The sequence below is a fragment of the Terrapene carolina genome, unplaced genomic scaffold, assembly GCF_002925995.2.
Source record: "Terrapene carolina triunguis isolate 2854851 unplaced genomic scaffold, T_m_triunguis-2.0 Scaffold93, whole genome shotgun sequence".
Lineage (NCBI taxonomy): Eukaryota > Metazoa > Chordata > Testudines > Emydidae > Terrapene > Terrapene triunguis.
Window position 1 is genome coordinate 7,840,537 of NW_020664444.1, and position 12,746 is coordinate 7,853,282.

General features: G+C 41.3%; 1 protein-coding gene across 2 annotated transcripts in view; it reads right to left on the reverse strand.

Annotated features, from left to right (window-relative positions):
* Window positions 1-12,746, reverse strand: part of USP22 (ubiquitin specific peptidase 22) — a 105,320-nt gene that overhangs the window by 13,262 nt on the left and 79,312 nt on the right. For both annotated transcript variants that reach the window (XM_024205294.2, XM_024205293.2), the window contains 2 exons: window positions 9,469-9,616; window positions 459-564 (listed from right to left, as the gene is read on the reverse strand). In XM_024205294.2, the coding sequence (XP_024061062.1) occupies window positions 459-564; window positions 9,469-9,616 (254 nt within the window). The remainder of the gene's footprint in view (window positions 1-458; window positions 565-9,468; window positions 9,617-12,746) is intronic.

Here is a 12,746-nt window from a genome sequence, read left to right on the forward strand (position 1 = left end):
CCCTGACTCTAGTAAACCTTTATTTTCTCTTATTTAAGTTTACCTAAAGCCAGACCTCTAGAAACCTTTCCCTCCAAAACCTAAGGCTCAGAATTGAAGAAAAATGATAATGTGGCTGCACGCAAGAGTTCTCTTACTTCAAGTCTGGTACACCTGCATATTCCCTATCAAAAGAAAATTTGCCTTGGAAGTCTTCTGATTATGAATGTTGAAATTAACCAAATTTTGGTAGGCTAATCAAACTCTAACCTAAAATGCAAAATCCCATAAACTTGTGATATTTTTTCCAGGCAAATTTTTCAGTACATCTTGATCTATGACACTTGCCTTCTAATTGCTTGAGTTTAGGCGATGCTGTAGTTAAACAATATGGAGCAAGAAAAAAGACCCAGTATGACACTGCACTGTTGGATCAGCCCCATCTCGTCTGAGTGCAGAATTAACCAAATTACACTTACTGGCAGACTTGACAAGTGACATCAGACTGCAGTCCGCCTGTGAAGATTTGGTCTATGATGCAGTTACAGTGGTTGGGGTTGTTGGCCTTCTTCCCATTATCGTCACCTGCAGGAAAGCAAATGAAATCTTTGTAATACATTCTCACATGTGCCCCATCAGTTCATATGGGCAGTTTGGAATCTCATATTCACTGTATATTTAAAAAAACAAGGGATCAAGAACGTGCCTCTGGTAGAGTATAAAATACTGTGGAAAAAAGTTTAAATGCAATTTTGTGTTTCAGCAGAGATGAGGCTTTAAGGTAATGTGGACATCCAGCCAATCTCAGTTCTACTCGGAGATAAGCCCACTCTTGCTTTGTAGAGAGATTCGCTTCGCTCTGTCAGGTACGAGGGTTGGTTCCAAAGCTAAAAGGTGCTGCCAAAGCGGCTAATGAAAAACCACTAACAGGGCCATTGAGTGGCATACGTAGTTAAATAGACAGCCTATGCTGTAGCAGCAGTGATTTCCACACAGGTATAGCACACAAGTGTGCGCTATTTTCTTACAAAAAGTCCTGTGGCACCTTACAGACTAACAGATGTATTGGAGCATAAGCTTTCGTGGGTGAATACCCACTTCGTCAGACGCACCCACGAAAGCTTATGCTCCAATACATCTGTTAGTCTATAAGGTGCCACAGGACTCTTTGTTGCTTTTTACAGATCCAGACTAACACGGCTACTCCTCTGATATTTTCTTACATTAATTCAGACGACAGGTTATGCAGAGATGAAGATAATGGCTATTTTTAACCGTGCTTCCTTAATCAGCTTGCCAGAGCAAAAGACTAAGGTTGTGTTAAGGCTCCATTAACCTTCAGTCTGATGCCTATACCCCTATCCTTTCATCATAAACACTGTCCTTGTATTCTGAAGTTTTCATCAATAAGAAAATGAAAGATAGTCTAGCCTCCCAGAGAGCATTTACTATAAGGTAAAGTCATGTCTACTTCAAGCTTATTCATGGAGAGACTAAAGCTTCTCTGCTTTCCAGTAGGTGAAAGTGCATACCCACCTTCTAAGCATTGCTGCCAATAACGTATGCCTCGGAGGCATAGCAATCGGCTTTGTGACTGGGATCCTAATGCCATTAACTGAATGCAGCATTCATAAAGGTTTGGTTTAGCAATCACAATGCAGGTCTGATTACCAAAAACTCTAAAATACAAATCTCTGCTCTGATACACATTCTTTTTGCAGCTTTGGGCAATTCTTAGCCTCTGTGCCTCAGTTTCCTCATCACTAAAATGAGGATAATACATTTACTTTTCTACCTTACAAGGTTGTTGTGAGGATGAATCGAAGTCTGCGAAGTGCTTACTCCTGTATCTACAGTAGGGTTTTTGTTGTTGAAACAACACATACACATGGGTGGAACCAGTTTACAACAGCTGGTAACTATTTCGTAAAGTATTGAAAATTTTTCCAAAATCCTATTATAACAGAGGCTACTAGCACAGCTAGAATTAGGTTTTTGTCAGGTTTCCTAGTATCTATCCAGTTAAAAAAGAAGTGCAAACACTAAAAATTGGTTTAAACTATATTTTAGTTTCTGAAATGAAATACACCTCTACCACGATATAACGCGACCCGATATAACACGAATTCGGATATAATGTGGTAAAGCAGTGCTCCAGGAGGGCGGGGCTGTGCATTCCAGTAGATCAAAGCAAGTTCGATATAACGTGGTTTCACCTATAACGCGGTAAGATTTTTTGGCTCCCGAGAACAGCGTTATATCGGGGTAGAGGTGTACTAAGGAGGCCTAGCACTCAATCAACAGAGCTCCTTAAAAAAAAAAAGGGGGGGATTTTCAATCACCAAGACAAAAGAGCAAACTAAAAGCACACAAAAGCAGAAAAAATTAGAGTTACATTTCAGGTACTTTAATTTGGCTTTGACTGTTTACAATCAGCAACAGATTTTAAAACTGAAATTATGGAAAATTGTTGAAAATATAAATTGATTGACAACAAAAGTTCCAACCTGTGCTAATGTGGAATAAATGAGATAAGACCATAAGAATGGCCATACTGGGGTCAGACCAAAGGTCCGTCTAGCCCAGTATCCTGTCTTCCAACAGTGGCCAATGCCAGGTGCCCAAGAGGAAATGAACAGAACAGGTAATCATCAAGTGATCCATCCCTGCCCATCCTGGTTAATAGATGAGAATTACTTAGCCACACTGGGTCTTTTAGGTCAATTATATTCTACATGGCTTGGAGAAGATCTCAAAGATTCTGCAGCTTTTTGCCTTACAGGTACTTCTGGTCACTAAAACATACTCAGGAATCGTTTGCAAGAAAGAGAAACAAATGGCTTAAGTAAATAACTTTTTTTAAAAAAAAAGTTAGAATATTGTATATACTTTTCAAGTAAATTTACAGTCTAGTTTTAGAACAAAGTGCTCTTGGCTGAAAGTTGCTTCAGCCCCTACCTTAGGAATTTTATGATTAGAGTTTCAACATGTGGATTTCCAAAATATAGGTTTCAGTTAACGTATCCTGAACCTAGAACCTTCAGGATTTTTAAAAGGTTTAAGTTATGCTCAAAGGTCAAATCAACCTAATGAATTCTTAAAGAATATAAAACCTTGCTGTTCACCTTTATAAAAGACCATTTATAATTTGTAACACTACACATGGATTTTAATAATGATTTAAGATATTTTATCTTCGTTTTTAAATCTGCATTTCAATTCCCCTTTAAAGACACTGTAGAGATAGTTACGTCACTATAATCCCACCATCTGAAATTCATTTCCTCCCCTTTTCTTGTTTTGGAGTGGGCAGAAGCAGAGAAACAGGCTCTACAGATTTTCATTGGCCCTCAGGTAATGTCCCTGCTGCATACTTTAATAGACAGCCATTTCTGCCCACAGGAGAATAAGAATACTCCCTTTTCAATTACACAAGTCAATTAGGCTCAGTGATGAGGGGGTCTCAAAAGAGTATCTTGCAAGCTTGTTCACAGCTAAACAGAAGGGCATTACCACTCACATCATTTCCCATGACATCTGGTTGGAAAGAAGGAAAAAAATAATACTGCCACCTCCTTGCACTTGTCAATATATATCTGTATCTATCTATCTATAATAAAGGAACTGAGAAGAAGCAGGGAGAGGAAACATATTATGCATCTGAATACTAGCAGCTGCAACTGATTGTGCTGTTGTAGTTAAGGTTGTATTCAGTATATTTATCATATCATGCGGTTAATTCTACATTCACAGGCTTATACAATAGCCATAACAAATCACACCATGTACAACAGTAATTTCTTATAAAAGAAGTCAGCCAAAGTAGGTAAGAGGTTTTTTTTATTTAAAAAAACAAAACAAAAAACCACCACACCCCACAATTGCTTGAATATATGCATATACAAATTGCTCTGATTAAATCATAAAGGTGTGTCCCCTCCCCCCCCTCCCATTGTTAAACAGCTTGGGTTTAGATTAAATGTAAACATTCTATAATCAGTCTAATAGTGTAATCATTTCCTTAATTTGGAAAGGTGAAAGAGTGGCTACAGTTCACAAGTAGTAGTTCCTTTAAGTATATTACATGTTCCTTCATATGCATACTAGATACGTTTATAGAAAGGCCATAAAATAATCATCAGCAAACATTATAGTAGCATTTGCACGTTCATTTCTCCAGAGTCTGACACTTCTTTAAAGGTATCACGATGCTTTGTCTTACAATCGTAATTTTTTATTTTTAACTAAAAAGGGGACACATCAGAAATTAATTCCACCATCTTAACTTTGGAGACATGTGCTATGAACACATGCTTGTTCCATACCTCTGTTGAAAAGTTCCATTCTCACAAGCAAGCAGTACTTACTGAAATTTATAAGAAACTTAGAAGAAGACTAGAAGTTTTGCAGATTTCTCTCCCTTACCTGCTCACAAGAACTGGGCAGAGTTAGGCAGAATGTGTGACAGGACAGTGCAATGTGCACACCCCTGATCCCCAAACCCAGAATTCTGGATTTGCTGTATGTCACTTAGAATCCAAACTTCTCAGCTACGTGGCAAACCTTGTCAGGGGGGTAGGTGCTGATAGGTTCTTCAGAATCAGGAGAAAATATGTATAACCTTAGGCTCAACATCAGACCTGTCAATTTTGACGATGACCCTTTAAAATTACTGGGCTGTAAAAGCTAGCGTCTAAACAGTAATGTTATTTGAATTTAATTTTTGTATGCAGTATTCTACTGCATTTTGAAAATGCAACTACTGTAATGGACCAGCTTTTGTTCATAGTTCAATCTGCTCAGTTTGTTATATGCCATACTACAGCTCAGTATGTTTTCCTTTTTAGTGACTCAGGCATGCATCTGCTGCTACCAATTTGTGCCTGTGCTACTCTTTGCTGCTTGGTTGGGGGTGTCCTTGCAACAAGAAGTCAGTCAGTGGGGGCTTTCATCTGTAACAGGGACCTCCATAGGCCTGAATTTCAGCCTTTAACTGTGGTCTTGCACATAAGGGCTGGCCTACATATGGAGCTATTCCAGTATAACTGTTCTACTGTTCCAGCATAACTCCACATGTGGACTCTCTTATCCTGGGTTTAGCAAATCCACACATGGAGTTATTCCAGACTAACTACTGTGCTTTAAATTCACACCCTACCTTAATCTGAAGGAACTTTCAAGTGCAGTCAAGGCCTAAAGAAGAAAGAGAAACTAACTAGGTACAAATTATCCTAAGTTCTGCCATACCATTTCTGGGATACATACTAGGTGGAAACAAAAAATGTTCCGATGTCATCAGCTCCATTTTTCAGGGGAGCTTGTAGGATGGGAGCTCTTAGGTGGATTTCTTTCAAAGAAGGGGTCATTGAGATTAGACTGATGTCACCTTAAAGCTAATTTTACCATTTTCAGGCAGGGCAGCATTATACATTTGTACTTTTCTCTAATACAAGTTTAGAGATTTGCAAATCCCAGAGAATCCCACATCAAATACTGGGATAAGTTGTGAACAATGCCATTACATCTGGTCTACCGCATAACTGTATAAAAACGTATGCAATAGAGGTCAGGTAACTGTTCTACTCATTTTCTGTACCTTCTTCAGTTCAGGTCAAGACTTTAAAGTCTGCAGATTAATTTGTTATACATGGTTATTTAGAGGTCCAAGTCTGAAATTTATGGTCTTAAGATACATGCCAATGGACTGCCTCGTGTCCAGTTTACTCCTCAGGCAAAGTGCAAGATGGGAAAACAGAGCAAGATCTCATTGCCTGCCCAAGGCAGTCTGAGCTTTAAACCCACTTTGTCTTGTTGAGATAAGATCCAATAAAGAACAAAGCCTGAATCTCAACAGTGAGCGAAGTGGAGGAAGTGGCCCTCAGCTACAGCATCTGCAAGTGCCCAGATACGATGCCGCCATAATAACGTAACCATTAAAATTACCCTGGCTAGTAACGCAGATACAAAGAACATTGCCATTTATTAACCTGCATGATCTGGCTGAAAATGCTTAAGAGCCCAAATAAGGGTTTTTTAAAGCTAGAGGCAGAAGACAGCAATGCACCATTCAGACTTCAGGTAAGGGTCAGGTGCCACCATGAAGCTACTGGATTACCTATTTTCAAGGACAGCGCAGTATGCATTTTGAGAAGAGGAAAGGAAGGGTAGTAATCAACAATTCACCAGTTTTGTCTTCCCAAAGGCTCTCTCTCTTTTGCTAATCCATCCTTTCGGCTGGTGAGAGCTCAATCTAGCTCCCTTTCCAACATGTCAATGCTGCTTTTTGGATTGGCCCATTGGAAAGGAATGGTGTACAAGGCACGGGGCGCTACACAAGCAGGCCTGATTCTCAGTTACTCTAAGTTACTTTTATGCTACCCTAGCAGCAGAAAGGGGCTTTAAAGTGGGGAAAAAACAGACCCCTGAGAATACCCGTGCTTAGAGGCCTTTCCTGGCCAATGTAGAGCTGGCATAAAGGCTCTCTACCAGCCCTGCTCCCTGGCATGGAGGGTGAATCAGGAGCATGGCTGGAGTGCACTGGTGTACGATTATTCCGTGTTTCCCAGGGCATTAGGGGACAATGGGAAACAGAGCATAAATTAAACCAGCTTCAGAGTTTCTCTGACTTATGTCAGGGGTCAGGCAGGCTCCTGCATGGCCTGAGAATACATAGCTTTTAGCCACCTTAATTACACACTTCCATGATCCCTCTTTCCACTTGAAGTGAAGAAAAGGAGTAACTCAAAATCAGTGCCTCTCACTCCAGCTTGGGGCCCAAACAAATCCACACCACTCAACATACTATTTTCCTGAAGACCGTCAGGCCAGCCTAGATACGGACCTTTAGCTTCTTAGGTGTATACTGGGTCTGAAACCGTGCTGTAAAGTTTAATTTTTACTTCCTCTAAATATTGGTGGTCTACGTTTTACTATTCAAGCGCAAAATGGAGTGTGCACATAAGATACTCCAAACCTCCCTCTGTTCTCAGGGTGAAGTGGACAGTGCTCTAAGAAGCTGGGGAGAGAGTATGGGGAAGAGATAAAAGATTAATCTACACCAAATAGCTCCACTACCCCTCACTATAGTAGTTGAGCAATTATGCAGTTTTCGGCATCAACTCACCATGAAATTTGGGGGATTCCAAATTGATGGTCAGTAGTGACAGAGTGATGCCCAGCAGCAGGGGCCCTGAACAAAGAAGTAGTGTTTGTGACTCTACACTCAAAATATTTTGATGGTAATATTTGAGGTAGATTGCTACGGAACTGCAAGCCTCAAAAGCTCTGTCTATCCAATCTGAATTTACACTACTGGCACAGGAGGAATATCTGATTAGTGCAGCATTAGTATGCATAATCTCACTAGCAGCAGTATCTTATGAGTACATAAATATATGTAACAGGACGGTTTTCACATTATATAGCCAAACAACCCATTTCCTCCTGAAACAGTTTAAAGTGTGTCCATACCAGCCTCCTGGTTTGTGCAGGAATCAAACAGTTCAATAACTATCTGACTGTACCATTTACCTCGCAACGACGCAGTCTGCAAACCTACATCATCCCCTAAGGATGCCTCCGTTTCTTCAGAAATTGAGCTTTAAAAACCTTCTGAATGCATAGATGTCATGGTCGTGGTATCTACACTTCACCATTTACAGTATTATAATACAGTTTGATTTACCTGCATGGATGTAATCAAACCTTGGTGTAACTGTTGCACAGCACTGATCTAAAGCTAGCATTGGACAACATGGTAAACTATATAGTATAGTTGGAACCTTACTGACAGCTTGAAAAAGCTCGAGAGATGTGAAATGCTCCCACATTCATCTGAATGAAATAGCTCTGAAGCCTAATGACAATTTGAATGTCCTCTGTTACCACTGAGTATTTTAACAGAGCTATGCAGCCACTGTAGTTCACTGCTTGGTTGGAAAGGGAAAACTTTCTCCTAGGCCTGTGGTGTAAAACACCCTTGGCTTGAATAAATTTCTGGCAGAGTGGGTGGGTGGAGAAGAGTAGAAAAGCTTCTGTGATGGGCTGAATTGATCCAGAGGTTTTAGCAGTGGTGGGGGAATCTTGGGGAAGGCTCATTCTAGAGTTAGTTCCGTAAGCTTTATCACATAGGTACGTTACCTAAAACTACTACTTGACTCTCAGTTGACAAAATATTTTCAGATACTTTAATATTAAACTTCAAAAGAGTATAGGGACCTTTGCTGGCAGCTGCAAGCTTTCTCATTACAGTTTCAGGGAGAAAGTTACCATTCTCACTTAGACTTGTCAATAAAAGCCCAAGAAATATGAAGTGGCTCATAGCTAACAGATGAAGAAGCATCAAGATTTGTAAGATCAATGATTCCGAGACTTTAAAAAGTCCAAAAGAAAAGTGTTCAAGTTTACTGACTGCTTCTTCAGGATCAGCAGAAAATGAGGCCAAAGTCCAGATAGAATCTATTACTTACATACACAGACACCCACTCCCTCTCTTTGGAAAGATACCTTGTCTATTATTAATCTCAACAAATACATTCATTGTAATTACCCAGTATATTCAAACTTGCATTCCATAATGTACAAGGGTATTTCAAAGATAAAAGCCAGACATCAAGACATTTCAGGGAAGCAGTGGTATTCTTCCCTCTGATAGTCCTCCTCTTGTAAACCTCAAAACTCATTTGAGGTGTTTTGTAAAAGTACTGTGTACGCCTACAGTGCTCTACAACTTCAAAAACAACAGCATCTAACATTTAAAGCAGCAGATTGTTTTAAGTGCAATAACACCTCGTATCTAAATCAAATGAGTGACAAGACAATAAATTTAGACTTATGGAGTATCAATTCCCTTTATGCACATCAAATAACTAGTTTAGCTAACTGTGGGTCAGACAAACAAGGTTACATATACAGTATATTCTCTTCAGTTCACAGATTTTGTATCTTAAACCTTTCTTAAAATCTTGTTAGTTCATCTTTAAAAATGCGCTAATGAACACTTCAACACTGAATGGATTTTGAGGTAAGGGTTCCATTCGGTCTTCCATTCATAGTCTGTTAAAATGTTGTGTATCACAGTACTATAATATTTAAGCAAAACAGTCTTGGACACTTACTTTGCCTCCTTTTGTGTGTTTAGTCAGTACCTTATTGATGCATTGAATAAGAGTTTAAAATACCTCAAGTATAAATAGAATTTGGATGGCAATTTAAATTACAAGATACTGACTCACATAACCAATAAGAAAAGGGCAAGCTCGTGATCAAACCAATATGTGCTCGCTCTCTCTCTAAATGTGGGTATTTTGGCAGGAGGAAAAAAGTCTATTTGATAGATGTATGAGAGAAACGCAAAAACACATTTAAAAAAAACCTTGCTAAATAGGGAGAATACTGTGCTGGAAGACCGTTTACCCCACTTAAGAAGAGATCTCTAACTTTTTTTGATTCACTATTCCTTGTTCATTGACATGCCAGTACAAGCCTTACCTTTGCAGTGTCTGTGTAGCACATCTAATGCAGCAATGAGGAACTCGTGTGCATCCTGTTGCTCGTACCCTGCTAAATGCCGTGCATGCGTCCATACCAGGTGCAATAACCTATATGGAATGTGAGGAGATCGGTGCCCAGAGTAAAACTGCTCAAAGCAAAGAAAAGGACATGATTGTTAACATGATACACAGTCTCTGTGCACTTAGCCATAAAAGAAGTTAGTGACTGGAATTAGGCAACTGAAGTTGAATGAAACTTTAGTTTTGACAATCTTACACTGAAATGTTCAGGTTTTTTTTTTTTTTTTTTTTAAAAACAGATCCTCCAAGTAAGTGGTTTGAGAACAGAATACACTGGACACATTATTTAAGTTATAGGCACCTTTTATAGTTTTCATTCTTGCAGCTTCCTGTTTTTGTGGTGATTAGCCTGCATTATGAGAAATGTCATACTGAGGACAGAAATGAGCAGTACTCAAATCTGCTTACTCTGGATAGCACGCTGGAATCTCTAAAAACGTATTTGCTCTAGATTGAAGACATACCCACACATGTAAGGAGTCAACAAGCATATTTGTACATTCCACACTTATGCAGAATTAGGAAAAACAACAACAGTAGAGGCCACTGGAAAAAATAAATCAATGTTTACCATTAACTACCCCTAGATACCAATGTATGGTAATTGCTGGCGAGTAGTGGCCGCTACACACTAAGGTTTGTATATAAGGGGAAATTTACTGGAATATACATACCAGTATGTCATGTACTGCTGCCAAAGCAACATAAGCGAAACCAGAAAAGGGCATTTTTATTCCTGAGTAAGTGTGTCCACATGGGAAGTTACACCAGTATAACTATACTGCTATAGTTATAGCAGCATAGTTGTGCTGGTAAATTTCCCTACACAGATAATCTCTGTGTCAAGAGTTCCTCCTGTAAATATAAAAGTTCAATTCCAAATTTACTAACTGAAGTGACATTTCATTTCAAACAAGTGAAACATGTATCATTTGACCTCCCCTGACCTTTGAAGAAACGTGCCCTGCAAGGCCATGCTAACTGTTGACAAGACCTCAATAAGTGACACTACTGTTCATGTTTGAGGTATATTTTCCAACAAAACTCTTCCATCACATAAAAAAGAATATGCAGAGGATTTAAAAAAAAAAAAAAAGCAACATGGGTTATCTCACTACCGTGGGGAGAATTTTTTTATTATTATTATTATTATTATTATTATTATTATTTCTGGGTTTCTCTTTGCTCTTTTCCTGTGAGCTTTTTCACACCAGTAAAATTGCAAAAACTGTGCTGCAAAGCTGGCTAGAGGAATTGTACTGTCTCTTTTGGGGTTAGCTATAGTTGAAACGTAGTCTAGATTATTTTTTCACCAGTCCTCATTTCTGTATAAAGCTCTGCAGTCTTTTGTCAAATTTCTCTGCAAATAAAGTTCTCTTCTTCTATAAGCCCCTATATTCTCAACAAGAAACTATACCACTGCAGCCCAACAATGCAAAAAAGCCTTCTATAAATAAAAGGATCAATAGGTAACTCTGATGCCAACAAGAATGACACCAGGAGACTGGAGCGGTAATTGAAATCTGCTGATGCAGCTACTGTTCAACATTATTCAGGAAACTGCAGCAATAAAACTTCTCGGTTCTGTCACTCCTTGCAATTAGTCTCAGAGCTCTCTGGTCATTTTAACCGAGAGCACTCTCCTTAATTACTCCACTGCAGACACTAGACCTGCCAGCAGATTTTACATTCTTTAGTGCTTCATTAGGATGAAAGGAATCTAGAAGAAACTATCAAATTATTGGCTATTACCATATGGAAACTGGAAACACACCCAATCATAGTACCGTTAAATATACAGTAAAAAAGCGTCTCTCATACTATATCTAGTAATAGTCCCTATGCCTTTTACTTAGCAAATTTTTACTACTTACAGACAAGGATGCTGGAACAATTTGTATAGTGGGGGTGCTGAAAGTTATTGAACCAAAACTGTACATCCTGTATATAATGGAAACCACTTCAAGCCAGGGTGACCAGATGTCCCGTTTTTAAAGGGACAGTCCTGTATTTAAGCCCTCCTGCAGATGTCCGGACTTTTTCTTAAAAATGGGCAAATTGTCCCATATTTTCTGTTGTCCCACCCCCACCAATATTGGTGGGTCCCGCTGCTGGCTGGATCCCTGATCACCAGCCGCCCACCCACTAGCAGTGAGGGGGGCTCCAGTGGCTGACAATGGGGGTGGGCGTGCAAGGCTGGTGGCGGGGCAAAGATGCAGCGCGTGGGGTTGGCCGCCACCCCTGCTGGTCCGCTGCGTGCTGGCTCTTGGCCAGCAGGGCCCTGCCCCACGTCCCATTTCCGGCTGGTGCTGGCTGCGCGCTGCGGTGGCTGGTGAATGCGGGCAGGCACCAGATGGTGGCCAGTTATGTGTCGCCTCTCCTGCCCACCCGTCGGCCCTTTATGTGTTCCCCCTCTCGCTTTCCTCTCCCTGCTTTGCCCCTTCACCCCCTTAATCCTGCTGCTCCTCCATATCCCACCCGGCAGGGCATGTCCCGCCCCAGCGCTGTGCAGAGAACCAGCCCGTGGTTAAAGCACTCAGCTCATCAACAACCTGGCGGGCAGGCTCCTTCCTTCCCCTATGGCTGGGCTGGCGCCCCAGGAAAGCCCCAAACCCTCCAGCCCGGGCGCATGTGCCAAAGCCCCGCACAGCGCTGGCACGGGGAAGCCTCTCCGCCCCTCCGCTAAGCACTGGAGTGGTGGTCGGTGAGTGATTTCCAGACTGTTCCTGCCCCGAATCTGCAGGCTCCACAGCAGCCCCTGGGGAAGGGGCTTAGCACCCTCTTCACCCCCGCCCCCAGGGTCCTGCCTCGAGGAAGCACAGTGCTGCTCCATCCCCTGGGCACCCTCCTCTACTAAGCCACCTCTCTGGCCGAGTTTGCTGAAGCCCCTGCAGTCAGGTTCCCTGGGCCCTGGTGCACAATGCAACCTTAGGGCTTAACCCCTTCCTGCCTGCACTATAGCCGGGGGCAGCTGGGTTATGTAGGTGGCCAACAGCAGCCTGGAGATGTTAGCTGCCTTTCGGCACTGTGCGGGCAGGAAAGGACAGGTTGCTTCCAGCCACATGCCGGGGGGGGGGGGGGGGGGGGGGGGAAGAAGGGGAAGAAGGAGGGAGGAAGAAGAGAAGAGCTCTGAAAAAACATAGGTCAGGTCATCCCTTCCCCACCTCCTCCTCCTCCCCTGTGCCTGGAAGCAGC